At 44.2% G+C, this 17,500-nt stretch overlaps 2 protein-coding genes across 9 annotated transcripts in view; one reads left to right on the top strand and one right to left on the bottom strand.

The window, feature by feature from the left end:
- Positions 1–9,579, top strand: part of ppfia3 (PTPRF interacting protein alpha 3) — a 38,104-nt gene extending 28,525 nt beyond the window's left edge. For 5 of the 6 annotated variants that reach the window (XM_042087139.1, XM_042087136.1, XM_042087135.1 and 2 more), the window contains 9 exons: positions 904–966; positions 2,053–2,079; positions 2,383–2,558; positions 3,219–3,316; positions 4,134–4,309; positions 4,847–4,915; positions 5,621–5,783; positions 7,208–7,271; positions 7,670–9,579. In XM_042087139.1, the coding sequence (XP_041943073.1) occupies positions 904–966; positions 2,053–2,079; positions 2,383–2,558; positions 3,219–3,316; positions 4,134–4,309; positions 4,847–4,915; positions 5,621–5,783; positions 7,208–7,260 (825 nt within the window). In that variant the 3' untranslated portion in view covers positions 7,261–7,271; positions 7,670–9,579. Of the gene's footprint in view, positions 1–903; positions 967–1,768; positions 2,080–2,382; positions 2,559–3,218; positions 3,317–4,133; positions 4,310–4,846; positions 4,916–5,620; positions 5,784–7,207; positions 7,272–7,669 lie in introns of those variants that run through there. The other variant, XM_042087140.1, reaches the window with a different exon arrangement.
- Position 9,580: 1 nt separating this feature from the next.
- Positions 9,581–17,500, bottom strand: part of LOC121705857 — a 13,525-nt gene continuing 5,605 nt past the window's right edge. The window contains exons 1-3 of one of the 3 annotated variants that reach the window (XM_042087146.1): positions 17,094–17,500; positions 16,643–16,701; positions 9,581–12,642 (exon numbers count right to left, since the gene is read on the bottom strand). The exon at positions 17,094–17,500 is cut by the window's right edge and continues 121 nt beyond it. In XM_042087146.1, coding sequence (XP_041943080.1) covers positions 11,082–12,623 — 1,542 coding nt within the window. In that variant the 5' untranslated portion in view covers positions 12,624–12,642; positions 16,643–16,701; positions 17,094–17,500 and the 3' untranslated portion in view covers positions 9,581–11,081. Of the gene's footprint in view, positions 12,643–16,642 lie in introns of all 3 variants that reach the window. The other 2 variants (XM_042087145.1, XM_042087147.1) reach the window with 2 other exon arrangements.

The raw sequence follows: 17,500 nt of genomic DNA, 5'->3' as shown, positions 1-17,500 counted from the left end.
AACCACACACACACACAACCACACACACACACGCACATACACATGCACATACGTGCACACACACACACACACACACACACACACACACACACACCCACATGTACATGCGTGCACACAGACACACAGACACATATACACAAGCACATAGGATAGAGTGGGACATGACCACATGTACAGATCCATTTACAGACACAATGCAGATGGCACAATCACAAAATAGTCATGTGCATAGCAGGCTAGAGGGCGGAGATATACACACATATACACACACACACACACACACACACACACACACACACACACACACATACTGTACACACACACACACATACTCATACACACACACACACACACACATACACACACAACCACACACACACACACAACCACACACACACATGCACATACACATGCACATACGTGCACACACACACACACACACACACACACACACACACACACACACACACACATACACACCCACATGCACATGCGTGCACACAGAGACACACAGACACATATACACAAGCACATAGGGTAGAGTGGGACATGACCACATGTACAGATCCATTTACAGACACAATGCAGATGGCACAATCACAAAATAGTCATGTGCATAGCAGGCTAGAGGGCGGAGACACATCTGGAGAACTCACACATCCAGACATCCAGATGGTCTCATTTTTGATAGCACATGTAATCTTTTTTACATTTGCTTTTACTTTGTTCAATTCTTCTGTACAAAACACCCCAAGCTGCAATTTAGAGCCATGATTCCATTCTATGTCACACCTTGAAAACTGTTCCTGACTAGCTTGTGTTTGTCTTTTTCCCCCCTATTGTGCCTTTTATCTTGATTGATCACCTGGCCTGCTTCCACCACCTGTCACGTCAACTCACCAGTCAACCAGTAACGTGTGGATGACTCACGCCGAGATGGAGTCTCTGACTGCCGCAACCAAACCAGTGAGTGTGCTAACCAGGGAATGTGACCTTGACCCTCTGCTCCTTCTGGGTGGACTGAAGGTCAAGGTTGACAGTCTTAGAAAGTGGACCAGTGTGGGTTATTCATTGCTCATGAGAGACTGGAATAAAGGTTCTTACAGTGCCTATGAAAAAGGTTCTTCCCTGTTGAGTGTTGAGATTCTCGTTTTTTGTAAACCCACAAGTGTTTCCAGAAGAACTTACCATTATCTTCTCAGGTTTCCATAGAGAGTTTCCATAAAACCTTCTTGATTGCAAAACTACTTTTTCATGGTTTGTATAGAGTATATACTGAGTGCCATTACCAGCAGCTACTGTTGCATGGGAATTTAGCCCCAAATGAGCTCACTTACAAAGGCCAAGACAAAATGGAGTCCAGATTGCGACGTCCATGCCCCTGTGTTTTTCCATGGAGCGTGTTTCGCGTTTTACTGAACAGATGGATTGTAGCAGAAGCATGTCAGTTTGAACTGGAGGAGATGAAAGCCATACCACTGAAACTGAAGCATCACAGCTCTTCCCCAGGGTTCAAACAGTTAGCACATGGGATGGGGATGGAAGTAGTTTAAAATCACATTATTGATTCAAACCAAAGGCAAGAGTTGAAGATGACTGTTGACAATACTCTCTCTCTCTCTCTCTCTCTCTCTTTCTCTCTGTCTTTTTTCTGCTCTCTACTCTCTGATTTCTTCTCCCCCTTTCTTTCTTTTTTTCTTTTTTCTTTCTCTCTCTCTCTCTCTCTCTCTCTTCCTCCCATGTTCTGTGTGTGTGTGCGTCCGACTAGGCCTTGTTGAGCATCTTCTTCTGCCCCCTCGAGTTTCTGTTTCGTTGTAAACTGCTTCCGACTAATGACCCGTTCACTAACAAACTCTTCCTCCCTCTCTCTCCTCGTCGCTGCTCCGACCTCGCTCCTGCGCTCCGCGTGTCTTTCCTGCTCCCGCTCTTCCCCTCGCTTTACTCCGCTCTCTTGCTCTCTGTCGCTCTCTCTCTCTCTTTCTCTCTTTCTGTCTCTATCTCTCCATCTCGTTCTCTCTATCTCTCTTCATCCTTCGCCATGCCCCTCCCCAGGAGCTGAAAGAGATCAGCTGGGATCAGGTATGTCATGGAAGATTATCTTTTAATTAAATCAGTCCAACTGTTTTAAAGCAGCGCCTGTGAGGCATGTTACAGCATCTCAACTCACATTCATTCATTCTGCATTCACTGTTTATGGCTCACATAGGTATTTATAGTCTTATGAAACATCCTCAGCTTCTAATTTTTTTCTGCTTGAAACTAGAAACATGTGATGGAAGATGCCCCATTGTCTAGTTTGTTTTGAACATCCAGTGTTTTGCATTGTTTTGAGTTTTCATCCTCTCCCTCCTCTCCCTCCCTCCATCCCTTCCTCCCTGCCAGATCTTGGCCTATGGCGACATGAACCACGAGTGGGTGGGCAACGACTGGCTGCCCAGTCTGGGCCTGCCCCAGTACCGCAGCTACTTCATGGAGTCTCTGGTGGACGCCCGCATGCTCGACCACCTCACCAAGAAGGAGTTGAGGGGCCAGCTCAAGATGGTGGACAGCTTTCATAGGTGTGCTTGGTTTGCTTTCGATCTGTTCTGTCTGTGTTTCTCTTTCTCTCTGTCTCTCTCTCACACACATTCTTCACTTTCTGATTACCTCTCTCTCTCTCTCTTTCTCACACACACACACCATTCCCTTTCACACATATTTCTTCCTGTCAGTGATTTTCTTGCACACTATTTTCCATCTGTCTCTCTCTCTCTCTGTCTTCCTGTCTGATCAGTATCTCTCTCCTGTGCGCCTTCACCTGACACATTGGTTGCTGTTTCCCACACTCTCTTGGCTGGGTACCCTCTTCCTTCTCTCCCTCTCACTTTTAGCACTTTTTCACTGGTTCTCACTTTGCAGTCTGTGTGAATATGCATGGGTTGGAGGAGGGGGAAAGGCGGGTGAATGTTTGGGAATACTGAGGTGTGTGTGTGTGTGTGTGTGATCCCAGTGTCATGTTCTCTCAGGTGGGTGCCTCAAGGGTCGTCTTCACACCCCCACCCCCACTTAGCACCTAGGGTCACCAAGTCTGGTCCACTTTGTACAGGCGTGCCCTGCTTTAATGAGTTTGCTTGACTCTGTGACCTCCTCTGACCTCTTGACCCGCTGACCCTGACTGACTCTCTCTCTCTCGCTCTCTCTCTCTCTCTCTCTCTCTCTCTCTCTCTCTCTCTCTACAGGGTCAGCCTGCACTATGGCATCATGTGCCTGAAGCGCTTGAACTACGACCGCAAAGAGCTGGAGAGGAGGAGAGATGAGAGTCAGCACCAGAACAAAGGTCTCGTCCCACCTCAGTGCCCATCCCTAGCTTCTAGCCATCTACCCACCCACCCATCCATCCCTTTCCCTCTTCTTGTCTTTCCCTGTCATCTCTCTCTAATTGCTCTCTCGTTCGCATCAGAATGGGGGTGGATGGGGTGGTTCCAGGTACAAACATGTAAACCTTGCCCCTGGGTACTCTGTAGGCTTGGGTAATTGTTAATAGGGTGAACTAGCACAGTTAGTGAACTTTAAATGTAGAAATTATGCTGAAACTGCTGTAATGTCTAGGTTTAGGTGTAATGTCTAGCACCTCCGGCCAACTCTCTAAAACGCCACATTTATCCTCTTTGAACAAAGTACTGAGTTTGATTTAGAGTTTGGTTGTTAAAATCACTGCTTGCTGGTCTGGTCTTTGTGGTGGTGGTTGTATCTGTAAAACATTTGTTAACGATAGCGTAAAGCTCAGCCATGTGTGTAGACAAATGACCATGTGTGGCTGGCACGCAACTCAGATGATTGGGCTGGAGGGAGACTAAAGGGGGAGAATATAATAACCTCTCTGCACCAAAATTACAAGCTTTGGCAACCATTTCATAACCCTTTTCGTATGACCTTCAGGTAATGATATTTAGATAATGTGTTGACGTTAGCTGTGGTTACAAAGGAATGATAAAAGTCTTGAAATGCTGCATTCAGGGAGAAGTAACCATTTCTGTGTGTATGTGTTTGTTCACTCATGCATGTGTGTGTGTGTGTGCGTGTGTGTGTGTGTGTGTGTGTGTGTGTGTGTGTGTGTGTGTGTGTGTGTGTTTTGGTTGGTTTCCACATCACAGATGTGATGGTGTGGTCCAATGAGCGTGTGATGTGCTGGGTCCAGAGCATCGGCCTAAAGGAGTACGCCGACAACCTGACGGAAAGCGGCGTGCACGGAGCCCTGCTGGCCCTGGACGACACCTTCGACTACACTGACTTGGCCCTGCTGCTCCAGATACCTAATCAGAACACCCAGGTAGCACCAGCATCTGTAAATCAGCCAATCTGGGAACTCACAGATGCAAAACAGTGTCTGTAGCTCGAGTAGACCAAGGGGCAGGGCTAGTGGCACCAAGGTCATGAGTATGATGCCTAGGAGCAGACATACAGTACTGATGAATTCATATATTCAAGGAGATACCATCATAGAACATGTAGTGAAATGCCATTAGTTGCTCAATTTCTTCCTATGCAGTTGTGTCCTGAGGGATCACCAACTATTTATAGAGATAGAGAAAGAAAGATGTAAGTCCATGTACTGTAGTGCAGTTTAAAACGTTTTGTGTGTTTACAATCCGGATATATGATTTCGATTGGGTTTGTGCCAGGATGTTTCAATATATCTATATGTATTGTAAGTCACTACGGATACAACAATCACATGGTTAAAATGTATTAGTTGGTCTGTGCACGGCTGATTTGAGACAAGTTCTGACTGTAGACACCATTGCTTATGAATATTGTGGTCTTTCACCTTTTCCTCACTACCCCCTTGGGGACCTACCTCTTACAGGCACGACAACTTCTGGAGAAGGAGTATAACTCACTTATCGCCATGGGAACCGAGAGGAGACCAGATGAGGTAAGATGCTCTAGAGAGGAAGACCAGTAACACTTTACTTGACAGTATCGACATAAGAGTGACATGACACTGTCATAAACACATGACACTGTCATGACATATGAAACCTAACCCTAATCCTAACCTCTAACCTCTAACCCTAATCCTAACCCCAACCCTAACCATAACTCTAAACCTAACCCTAAACCTAATCCTAACCCTAACTTGATATGACAAAAACCAAATGTAACTTAATAACAGAAGCGTTATGTCATAAACGTTTATGACTTGTTTATGACATGTTCATGACAGTGTCATGTCACTCTTCGACACTGTCAAGTAAAGTGTAACCGGAAGACCAGTGGCAGGCCAAATCATGCCATAGTGTTTTATGTACCTCACCACTGATTCATGTTGATGCCAGTTCATCTACTGGTGTGTTTTCATGTCACCTGAGTTGTTTACTATGCAGATTATGTGGCCTCTCAGGCAAGTTCAGGCGAGATCATGGCTTGGAGGGAGTGAGGCATTATAGTTATGGGAAGTGTCGTGAATTACTGGGGTGTGCCGGGCTCTGTCAACACTTCTTTTTTAACTCTTTCAATCTCTCTGACTGATACTCACTCCTCTCTCACTCATTCCTCTCTGTATAATTATCAATTTCCCTTTTTCTCTACCTGCTATCCTTCCTCCTCTCTCTCTCTCTCTCTCTTTCTTTTGGCCCAGGATGGCACAAAGACATTCACACGCTCGCCGTCGTGGAGGAAGATGTTCCGGGAGAAGGACCTGCGTGGCGTGACCTCAGACTCCTCGGAGACGCTGCCCGCCAACTTCCGTGCCTCGGCCATCTCCACGCCCTCAGTGACCCTGAGGAAGGTCCAGAGCGAGGGTGAGGATCGACAGACGAACTCTAGTCCCATTCAGACAGCACACATGCTCTCACACACTTCTGATTAGTCTCAGTGAACGAAAACATGACATAGATATTTCATCAGATATATATTCACCAGAAACTAATGAAAAACAATGAGTACTACAGTATGGTATTCACTCAAATGGATATGCACACTATTCTTGAGTCTGACGTCATGGGCCCAACAGCTTTTTCATCCAAAAACGTTTACTAGCGCAGCCAGACGTTTTTCACAATCTGTAAATCTTGTCACCATCACCTCTATTTTAGTGATGGTAAACAAAAATCGCTTAACTTATAATTAGTGTAGCTGTGCTGAGATGATATAATCAAGGGTAACATCCAGGCCTCTGTGAAAAATTTGAGGGAGCAAGTGAGTAGTCGAATGACAATTTTCGTATTAGCTTCTCTGAATAATGGACTATGGGGTCTAAAGCATGACGGTCAGTACTACCTATCAGCAGTGCGTACCTCATTATCCCAAGGGCTTGTTAAAATCATGCATGCAACTGCATGGTGGTCTGACACCATGCACAGCAGATGTTTAGTGATCCCCGTCCCAGATTATGTGTGTTAAACTGAGGAAAGACAAATGCGTGTCCATTTTTTTGGCTGTTGTTAAATTAATAAAATGAAACATCGCCACCAATCAGAAACTGATTGAGCAAGTCCCTCAAACAAAGCTGTAAACATTTTTCTTCATGCTCTCAATTTTCTGTTCCATATAGTATACAGAACTATCGCAGTATTTAGTATTTTGTTATTGTGGCTTTATTTACCGAACCTAATAGTTGTTTTCAAAATGTATATGTAGTATACTGAAATACAGTGTTTTGAGAAGTAATGTTTGAAATATCTTGGAACAAAAAGCAAGAGCACTGCATGTCACTAAAATCATCATCGTACTGGAGGCAGTAGTGGATTTGGTTAAGGAAAGCTGCATATAATAAACTTATTGAAAATAATGAGGAAAAAATCTTGAAGGTTCTTTAAAAAAAATCAATTTACAGAAGTGATAATAGTTCTAAATACTTTTTCTCACTTTACAAGAGACATGTTGCATTTGGTATTGGGGCATTGGAGTGGTTTGGAGGTTTTGTTTAAATGGTCCCTGGCTTCAGAAAACAGCTTTAACCCATCCGAAAATCTGTGTGGTAGATTATGGAGTAGTGTAATAATTGTGCTCTCTCACGAACATTCCCTTTTTATGTAACCCCCTCTCAATTTAATGTAATTCAATAATGTGTTAACAGTCATATTGTAGCATTGCCAACTGTTGCTAGTTCTCTGTTTTACCAATTAAGTGCAATTCATTTTGCCATGACTGTATAATAAATAAGAATATTTCCAACGTAATTACAGACATTAATGAGCGCTAACCCTCTCTCCCTCTCTGTTAGTCAACTCTGGTCCCAGGGGGGAGTCTGGCTCCGTGAGGACATACTCTTGCTGAGAGGCAGGAAGGTAAAATGCCCTTTCTGAGTCTTACTTTTTACTCCATTATTGCACACACACACCACTGAGCTGTCACCACATCTCATGTTGTCAAGGAGACAGGACTGTGTTTACAGTATGATGTTGTTGTTGTTGTTGTTCATGCTATGGAAGGAATGCCATATGTGGGACAAATGCCATTGTTGTTGAGGTTTCATCCACTTTAATTTTGCTGAGCCTGAGGTTATTGCTGACTGCTGGACATGTTTACTGAGAATGTCTGTTTATGTGTGTGTTGAGAGAGAGAGAGACAGAGAGAGAGAGAGAGAGAGAGAGCTATGCAATTGGGGATCCTAGTGTGAGTTGAACTCAGGTCAGCACCCAGTCGAGCAGAGCATTCATAAAACCATTTCTGTGTTTGTCCACAGGTGTTGCTGTTGCCACGGACCCCGCAGGAGTCTGCTTACATTAATTCATGGAATTCACAAAAAAATTACAACAAAAAGCAGAGAAGCAACGAGTCTATTTATAAATATCAAATCTATCGGTCTGACCATTCTGCAATAACAGGACAAGAGAATGAAGAGGGAGACAGAGATGGAGCAATGAGGAAGAAGAGAAAAAAGGATACAGACAGATACAGAAGACGTGAAGAATGTATAAAAAATATATATACATTGAGCGAGCAAGAGACGAGTGTGCGATTGAACTTGGAATGGTAGGAGGGAGACAAAAAAACCGACTGTTTTATCTTTCTCTCTATTGTTCTTTTGTCACAATCTGTGTTTGTGCTGATGATGACCTCGAGTGGCGTCCATTGTGACTCAACCTTTTTTCTCTCTTTTCTGTTTTCATTTCCTATGGTGCTGCCATAGTTCTGGTCTGTTTACGATTCTTACGTTGAAGCTCCATCAGAGTGCTGCAATAAGAGTGCATCCCCACTCCACCCCCCCTAGCCCCCCACCCCCACCCCACCCCCACCTTACCTATGCTAGCGGCCATTGTGGCTCAAGCAGGAGATGGCAGAGCACAGGTCGTTGGAGAGCAGTTGGCTACTCTCCTTGCTCATCCCCTACCGCAAGACGCGAGGGAGAGCGCAACGTGCTTCGTGGACACTCTGGTGCAGTCCTACGTGGGGGTTGAGTGTGGACTCTTGTTATAGGCCGAATCTACTGAGACAGAACAGCAACCTGGTTTGCACAGTTGCAGAGCGGAGGTGGGGGGTGGGGGGTGGGGGGTGGCAGTTGGGCCAGAGTGCTTAGTCTCTGATGTTTTTGAAGCTCCTCAATGACCAACTCTACCTATTTAACAGTATGGGCCTACTGAATATGCATAGCGAGGGCCTGCAGCTCGGACTGTAAGGGTTCTCATGTGCACAGTCCTGTTGCCTGGCCAATGATTCAGATTCTGGAAAAAGAACAGTGTGGTCAAATCTTTAGAGATTTTGGTTGATAACTATAACAAACTATGCTAGATGCAGCTGAGGTTTATGTTTTAAAAAAAAAAATAGGCGGGGGGGGGGGGGGTTGGGTATGAGCATAGAGTGAGCTTGACGGCCATGTTGGAAAGGTCTGTTTTAGCTAGCCACATGGCAGCCAGGGAGATCCATTTGTTTACAGCATGATGAAAAATTGGAATGATGTGCAGACAGGAAGAGAGGGAGGGACCGAGGGAGAGAGATAAAACAGACTGCGTGATCTGGTAAAAAAAAAATAATAATAAGAGCAGAGATGTCCTAATTCACAGAGTAACTTTACCCACGCAAGCCATAACAGAAAACAGGTGGTAAACAGGGAGCAGAGTGACAGAATAGACTCGGCTGACGGAAAATGTTTAGCTTCTGTGTTGCGATGCATGTCAAACAACCAAGATGACAATGGAAATAACATTTTGGTGGAGAAGACAATGTGAATTTAAAATAAAACAAAAAAACATATATGTATAAATTAAGATACAAGGATGAGCTTGGGGAACAATTTGTAAAATGTGTGTATTTTCATTTTTATTTTTTAATTTTTATGATAACTATATTTATTTTCTTTATGTATGTATTGAATAACTGTATGTACATGTTCATTTAATACTTAATTATGACTGTAATTTAATTTTATCTAGTTTAAAAAGTAAATATGAAATATAAAAAAAAAAACATGGTCATTAAAAATATGCTACTTGTATGTGTAAATTTCAAGAAACCAATTGTGTTATGATTTAAAGGAAACATTAATACTGATCAGGATAACAGTGATTCAAACCGAAAAATGACGTCTGCAAAATAAACGATGATGACGATGAGTTGATGATTAAAAAAAAATAAAGTGCTTCAAGTTCTACTGCAGTTCCTTTGCAGGTGTGAGCCTTTAATATGTGCACATGTGTGAGAGTTTGTGGTGCGTAGTATGCATGTGGCAAGTCATGCTACTTCCAATGATACTGCAGTACACTGTTTATTTCACTTCATAATTTACTTTATATTATTTTGTACTAGTTGTTTACAGCTACATGTTGTATAACAAGTTCAGGCACATGATGCAACCAGAAGTGTGGATTGGCAGTCTCTCAGCAGAATGGCACACAATACGCCAGTAAACTAGTGGTCGCAGTCTCACATATAGTTTTGGATTCCACTTCCATTCGTGACACTGCTCTATCTCTGCAGTGTTCCATGTTTGAGTCAATGGAGAAAGCTTTTGAGGTCATCTCGACTGTACACAGCTGTGTTCTTTCAGAGTCATCGTTCCAAATCTCACTTTCTGAAGTCACACTGTCGGACTGACATATTTTCGTTTGTGGTTCTGGAGCTCACAAATACAGCATGTGAAGAATGTCCGTCTAATGTGACGTCACTGAGACGCTGTGCCAAGTAAGCCATTAGTCTCCAACAGTGTGTCAATCAGCATGTTTGCTGTAATTGCTACTAGTACAACAGTGTGAAACGAGAGAGAGAGGACCTCGACAAGAGCAGTCAAGCGGGTTTTGAAGAGAGACAAAAAGTGTGCTTTCGTCCACGGGTCACCAATCTGGATGTTTATTGGCATGGAATTTTCCATTCACTGGAAAAGACAACTGCTGGCAAATTCATTTTCAGACCCCTGGTCTGAGAGTGTCGACGTGGGGTGGGGAAGGCATTCAGCCTCTCCGAGAACCAGCTTGCATACAATCACACATTTCAAGGAATAGATCTCACATATACATATATATATATATATAAATCAATATATTAATATAAAAAAGTTCTCATGCTGATATACTAACAAAAACAAATAACTTAAAGAGTACAAATAGTAAAAAATACAAAATGTCTTACATTTTGAGCCTCTAATACATAAAATATATAATGAAAGTATTTTCTCTTAAAGTCCCAGTAATGAGGTTATGTTGTTTTCTCGTAGTTGTGCTGAGATAGCAGTAGGTTGATGGAATGATAGATGTAGCAAGTGAAAGGGTTGGTGAGGATGAGAAGAGCAGGCAAGACACATCAGTGAGTGAGTAAGAGAGAGGGCAGTAGAGACAGGGGAGGATCTGAGGAATCTGATAGTTGACACAGGAATGGCATCTGGATATGAGTTTTGCTCTGAACGCGAGTGCAGACATACAGACATGGAGATGCCCTCACAAGCAGGAACCCAGTTGTCCCCTAGAGCATTACTCTATCTTTCTCTCTCTCTCTCTCTCTCTCTCTCTCTCTCTGCATCTTTCCTTTCCTTCAATCATTCCCACAACTTTCTCAGCGCAGGAGTCTCAGTCTCAAGATATCTCTGATATCTATCTTTTTCTACCACTTCTCTCCATTTTCCCCTCAGTGTCCCAGACCCCCCCCCTCCCCCCGCCCGACCCCCTTCATCTTTTCCCTTGTACCCTCACTGGCCGGCTCTTGGTGACCCGCGACAGCACGCACACGCACGACGAGTTGATGCGGATCCAGGTCCAGCGGCGTCTCTTGTCGTCGCCAGTGAGCGCGCGCACATACGACTGCTTGGTCTGGCAGCTGCTGTTCCACTGGCGCTTGTCCACCCCGATGCAGCTGCGGCCGGCCTCCATGCTGGGGCCCGTGGTGTTGGAGGCGGCATGGGCGTAGCCCTGGGCCGCGTGGTCCACGCGGCAGCTCGTCTCGTAGAAGTACTGTTTGATGGGGCCACTCAGCGTGGGGATCTCGGGCACGATTTTGACCGTCTCGTGTTTGAGGTCTATGGCCGTTCGCTTGTCCGTCACCCAGGTGCTTTCCTCGGCGCACATCGACAGTGGCTCGTAGCTGTGGTGCTGCACCTGGGCGCTGCGCCGACTCCTCCGCCGCGGCGGCTTGGCCGCGCTCCCCAAGACGTCCTTCCCGTCCTGGGGAGAACCCGCCGCCGTGCCGCCGACATCGACCCCCTCCTCGTCCTCCCAGTCCCTGTCCTCAGCTCCCGGCTCGTGCCCCGCCAGCAGGTCTCTCTCCAGTATGAGCAGCAGCGGTGGGTGCTTGGGGGGCACCGGGGACGAGGAGAAGAGCACGCGCGGGTGCGAGTCCAGGAACCGAAGGTCCTCGTCGTCCAGCAGGCCCCCGTCGGCGAGGCTCGGAGCCGATCCCGTGAACACTCCTCTCTGCGTCTCCTCAGTGTCTCTCGCGGTGACCTCCTGTGCTTGGCTTTCCTCTGGCGCTCCCCTCTGCTCTAGTGTGCTGCCCCCTGTGTCCAACACCGGCTGTGGTCGACCTATTCTGGACTCAGAAGTGTGAGCTGTACTCAGTGCCACGCTGTCCTGCATGCTGTGACGAGCTGTCTCTGCTTCTAGTAGTCCTGTCTCACCTGAGTGCTGTGCATCCAAACTGTCAGTTTTGTCCTGTGAGCCAAACTGACTAAGCTTTGGTTTGGAGTCCAGTGATGTATGGTCATCGTGGTTACTGTGGTCCCCTTGGCTTTTTAAACCATGCATTACATAGTCCCCAGTGTCCTGTTGCCTGATGCTTTGGCCATTACTACTGGCCTGCTGCTCTGACTCACCAAGGTCAGTGCTGCTCTTCAGCATATGTTTAGCTTTTAAAGGTTTTTGATTGAGCTTCCTCTTGGCCATTTGCTCCCTCTGCTTCTTGTAGGACAATGAGCTGAAGTCCTCCAAGGTGCTCTGAACATGGTCAACTGCTCTGCGCTGGGAGGCTTCACCCTCCTTCCTGGCAGCCATATTGTAGTCCTTTTGGAAAACATTACCATGGGAAATGTTGTCCACAGGCACCTGTACAGGAGTGCTCGACCCAGCCTCCAAGAAACTGCTGTTGCTGCTATCCAGGAGGTGGTTGTCAAAGCTTTGGCTAGAGTTGGTCGTAGCAGCAACAAGCCTGGTCAGAGGGCTTGGAGGGAAAGGCAAGGCCGAGGCAATCACCATGGCAACCAGAGGAAGCCAGTGCATCACTCCCAGGACGTATCAACTGAATGAGAGACAGTCAGGGTAGGAAGAAAAGAGAGGGAGAGAAAAGAGAAATGTTGTCACATACAGTTGCATCTGGTACAGGACTGTAAAATAGGCATATAAATAGTGCTGCTTAATCATACTGTACAAAAACCCTGCTCTCTACAACAGACATGAGCCCCAACATCTGGTGGCAATGATGCATTTCCACTGAACAACATAAATACCAGGCTAGCTAACAAAAAACCTTAAGCAAAAACCACTAGACGTGTGGAAAGACCCACTAAACGAAAAACCAAACATGATTGAGGCATGAGTGAAGAGTCCAGACTATTGCAAAACCATAAATGAGTTTCAAGAAATGCCACCAGAGAAATGTAGAATGAGAAAAGTATGTACCACATAAAAAAATCCATGAGAAAATTCCCTTTAAGACTTCAAACGAGACTTAATTTTACGCTCGTAAGCCTCATTATTGTTGCAGATGAAGCATGTCCCCTCTACTCTGAAGATGGATGAGAACTACTCATGGAGACCAAACCTGCAAGAACATTCCATTTGACGACCACACACAGGCCGTAGGAAACCCATAGAACTCTAATGCAATGCAGGTTTGCTGCTTTTTTCTTTGATTGACAAAAATTGGCCAATGTCAGGGGACACTACGGGGAAGCACAGCACAAAGAGCTGTGCTAAAACCAGACCCACGTCAACACTTTCAGCTTCACTTGTCTTGCATGCTCTTTCATGTTGATGGGCATAAACTGATATGGGTGGAGTGACTGTCAACATCAGTACCATGACAATCAACCGCAGTTTATACATTGGTTTTGCAACATTCAGCTGTGAGGTTAACACAAGGGGACTGGCTGTACATGGGAATGCATGTCTTTTCTTCATTCCTCTTTATGATTAAAGCACCATTATGTTTCATTGGGCTATTGAGCACTGCGGATAATTCACGGGTGAAGTTAATACCTGTTATTTTTTATTATTTGCATAAAACATTGTCCTAAGGTTTATACAAACTGCGGCTAATACACAGTAGTGCATCTCATTATTCTGATACATGCAGTTGCCACTACCACCACTAGAGGGCAAATGACACCATGATATCAATTTTTTAATATTTAAATTTCACTGTCCTTAATTTCCTTCGGGATCAATAAAGTATCTCTATCTACATGTATCTATCTATCTATAAAAGGGGCTAGATAACTTCCATTGGGAAATAGAATGATTTGGCATGCCAATATTGGTCGATTCACTAAGCAAATTTTTGTCTTTCCTTAATAAATTTCTGACACAGTTCTCCTTGCAGTCCACACCAATAAACCCTCCGCAATGGTCACGTGTACATAAAAGACCAAAGAAAGACAGATAGACAGCAGACAGATGGAAAGAAAGAAAGAAAGAAAGAAAGAACCCACAAAAGGATTAGACATTTTGGAACATCAATTGTCCAGGGTCTAGTAGTGAGTAAAAGCTCCCACCCATCTCTTCCTAGGTTTCTTGGCCTCAAATCAAAGCCAGGAGTCAATCACCTGTTATTGTGTTCAGAGAAGAGGGTGGGAGGTGACAGGTAAGACTAAGCTTTTTCTTTCTCCACAGGAGGAATGCACAGAATGCTAGTGATGTTGACTCACAGGGCAGCCTCCCTCTGGTTCTCTCCCGCACAGAGGCGGAGGACAAAAGGGATTTGCGTGTAACGTCACGGAGGGATGACAAATTAAATGTTAAAAATTACAAATTAAAATTAATTTAAACTGCATAAAAGATAGATGATATGATGATGATAGTGGAAAACAGAAAGTCCAACAGGTAGAGATCACGCAGAAAATGTCAGTACCTCTGAAGTCTTGGAAACACTTGTTACACTCACAAAAACAACTGAATAGGCAAGAGAAGGGAAAGAGCAGTCAAGAAGCAAATGAGACAAACAGACTATGAGAATATCAGAAATGTATCAGAAATGCAAGTGATAGACCACTCAATACCACTCACTACAAGCTTAGGCATCCATTAAGACATGCCAACATCAATCAATGCAGCTAAAGCCATTCTGCCAGTTATTTTCCTTACTTTACACAGAACAACAGGGCCTAAACAGTTAAATAATTTCTGATAATTGGCTCTCAAGGTAGCAACCAGCCAGGTAAGAACTAAAAAGCACTGGAGGGCTAAAATAGTTGGCATGGCATCAGCACTGAGATGGTCTCATGCCATCCACTAATGATAGGATACACAGTATGACATTCCCTCATTGTTTTTGTTGGAGATGAAACAGAGGAAGGGCAGAGCAGGCAGGCAAGCAGGCACACACACGCGCTCAGTGTTGGCAATTGGTGGCGGGTCCTCTTTCATACAAGTTCACCATTCACTAACTGCTATATCATATGCAACTACTGTAAATGTTGCCACAGCCAAATCAACAAGGCCAGGAGGAGCTTTCTCTATTGCCAGAACAGAAGCTTAGCCATAGGAATCCAACACATAATTATAGACAGACTCACACGCACGCACGCACGCACACACCCACACATACACACACACACACACACACACAGCTGTACATACCATCTTCCACTTTCACACACATGAAAACAAATGACTTTGTATGAACTGAAAAACACACTAAGTGCCCAGACATGCCATACATTCAAATGCTGAGCTTGCCCTAAAGGGTACAGAAAACTCAGCTGTCCATCAGAAAAAGTCCTGGCCTCTTCTTTGCCTCTAAGATGATCCATATCCACTCTCAAGGTTGACAGCAACTGTTTGAAGGGAGGAACTCACCCAAAACAGTTCTAATTCCCCATCAAGCACAACATTACTGAACCAAGCCACGGAAATGGATATTTAAATACCCTTGGGACTGTGTGGCCAAGTTTGGCAGCTTATATAAATTTGACTTTTTATGAGTTAAGAGAGAAGACAGTGATTAAAGAATTATGGACTTCTCTGTTCAAACCAACTTGGATTATGGATAAAGGAGCCTTACACCTCACAGAGACAGCACCGCAATTACCTCGCCGCGGTCTAATCCTCCCTAAATGCCTTGCTCCACACCTGTTACTATGGAGAGGGGCAAGAGAATATTCGGATGTGCCAGGCTCCGGCTTGCGTTAGGCAAGGCAGTGGTCATTACAGACCAGCGGTGCAATACCACTGTTTTTCTTGCTTGAGAGATCAAAGGTACGACGGCTGGGTTGTGGGACTAAGAGATTTCACAGTACATTACACACCTGAGAGTTCTGCTTTCTCCACTGTGCAAACCCATTAGTAACCTCATCCTGCCAAAGTACACACACACCTGACAGTATTAGTATTACTTAGTACAGAGTTCTGCAGACCCCCTTCACAGAAACATGCAAGTTATGCCAATGTGTGAGGTCTGGAGTAGTTAAATCAATAGCCTATAAACACAGCTGCCACCCCCACAAATAGTACAGTACACACCTATTGACTCATTGGCTAAATACGTAGGATTTTCACCATACTTTCACTGACCATCCAATGAGTGTTTTCAAGTATTGAGGCATTTCAGTGGTGCTAACAACGATGGCCAAAGCCAGTAACGCCATGCTTCATTGAATCTGCGTGGTTTTGCATGGAAATTCTATAGGAAATTGGGAAAAAAGCTATAGGAAATCTATAGTTAATCGGGGAAAAAGTAGTTAGTTGTAATTCAATCCAAAGTTGTAATCCCATTATGTTATGAAAATCTTACATAACATAATGGGATATGTTTTTACTGTAAATGACTAGACGTAGAAATGTGCTACGTGGAATGCCTTAAGTTACATTTAATATTTCGACATCGCTTTCCCCTAAAACATCAGGGGACTGACTGACAAAAATTGTGAACAATTAGGTCTTCACGTTTTCAAAAACCAACAACAAAAAATATTTGGTCCTTATTAATGTCATTATCATTTATTTACATTAGGTAGCCTACTTGTCACAACGTATTTTTTTAAGTGCAGCCTAGTCGTCAAAGGGAAGTGCAGAGTGCTTACCGTTTAGGTGAGTTTCGGACCACACGTCCTCTCGGGTGACACTGCATTTATTCCAAGGTCTGTGACAGTTTTATGAAATAAATGTTTTAGAAACGTGCTCACACGAAAATGTGTCAGCATTCATCCTTCCTTTCTCCCTGACCAAACTCCGTTTATCGCTTCCCAAATTTTAAACCCAACACAAAATCGATTAAAAAACAAATAAAATACACACTGGAAGCCTGCATGTAATTTGTTGTATCAAGATCACTCATAAATAGACCGAGGAACATGCGTAGCATGACAACATTTTCAATAAATTCTGGAATCACAGCGGCGCACTGTAATTAGGCTACGACTTTGCTCAAAAGTTGCTGTTTCAAAACTGTTTAAACAAGTTCTGCCGACGTGGAACAGATTGTTCTCCTCGTTGACTTCCGAATCCCACAAACTGAGTAAAATGCAGCCTTACAGATTTAACAATAAGCGTGAATCCCCATAACCGACTCCAAAATCCTGTCAATTTGCCATGACAATCCAGAGCCTGTAACACGACATGAAGTGTCCTTTGAAGACAGTAGCCTACGAAGAAAAAAAACGAGGAGGGTTTGGTTTAAGGCAGAGGGAAGAGGATAGGAGGGGGTAAACGGGACAACATCTGCCTGAGAAAGGTATATCATAGATTTGCTATGTAGGCTATTTTCAATAGAATAATTCCGATCGTGACTTTTTGAGACCCATGACTCGTGGGGGTTGGTCTCATAAATTATTTGACTGATATTTTTGTTTAGTGATTAGCCTATCCGTGACTTCTAATGATTTTTCATATGTTGCGTAATCTCCACCCACAAGCTCGGTCATTCACACAGCCAACCTAGC

This window comes from Alosa sapidissima, chromosome 3, assembly GCF_018492685.1.
Source record: "Alosa sapidissima isolate fAloSap1 chromosome 3, fAloSap1.pri, whole genome shotgun sequence".
Taxonomy (NCBI): domain Eukaryota; kingdom Metazoa; phylum Chordata; class Actinopteri; order Clupeiformes; family Clupeidae; genus Alosa; species Alosa sapidissima.
This window is presented reverse-complemented; position numbering and strand designations above follow the sequence as displayed.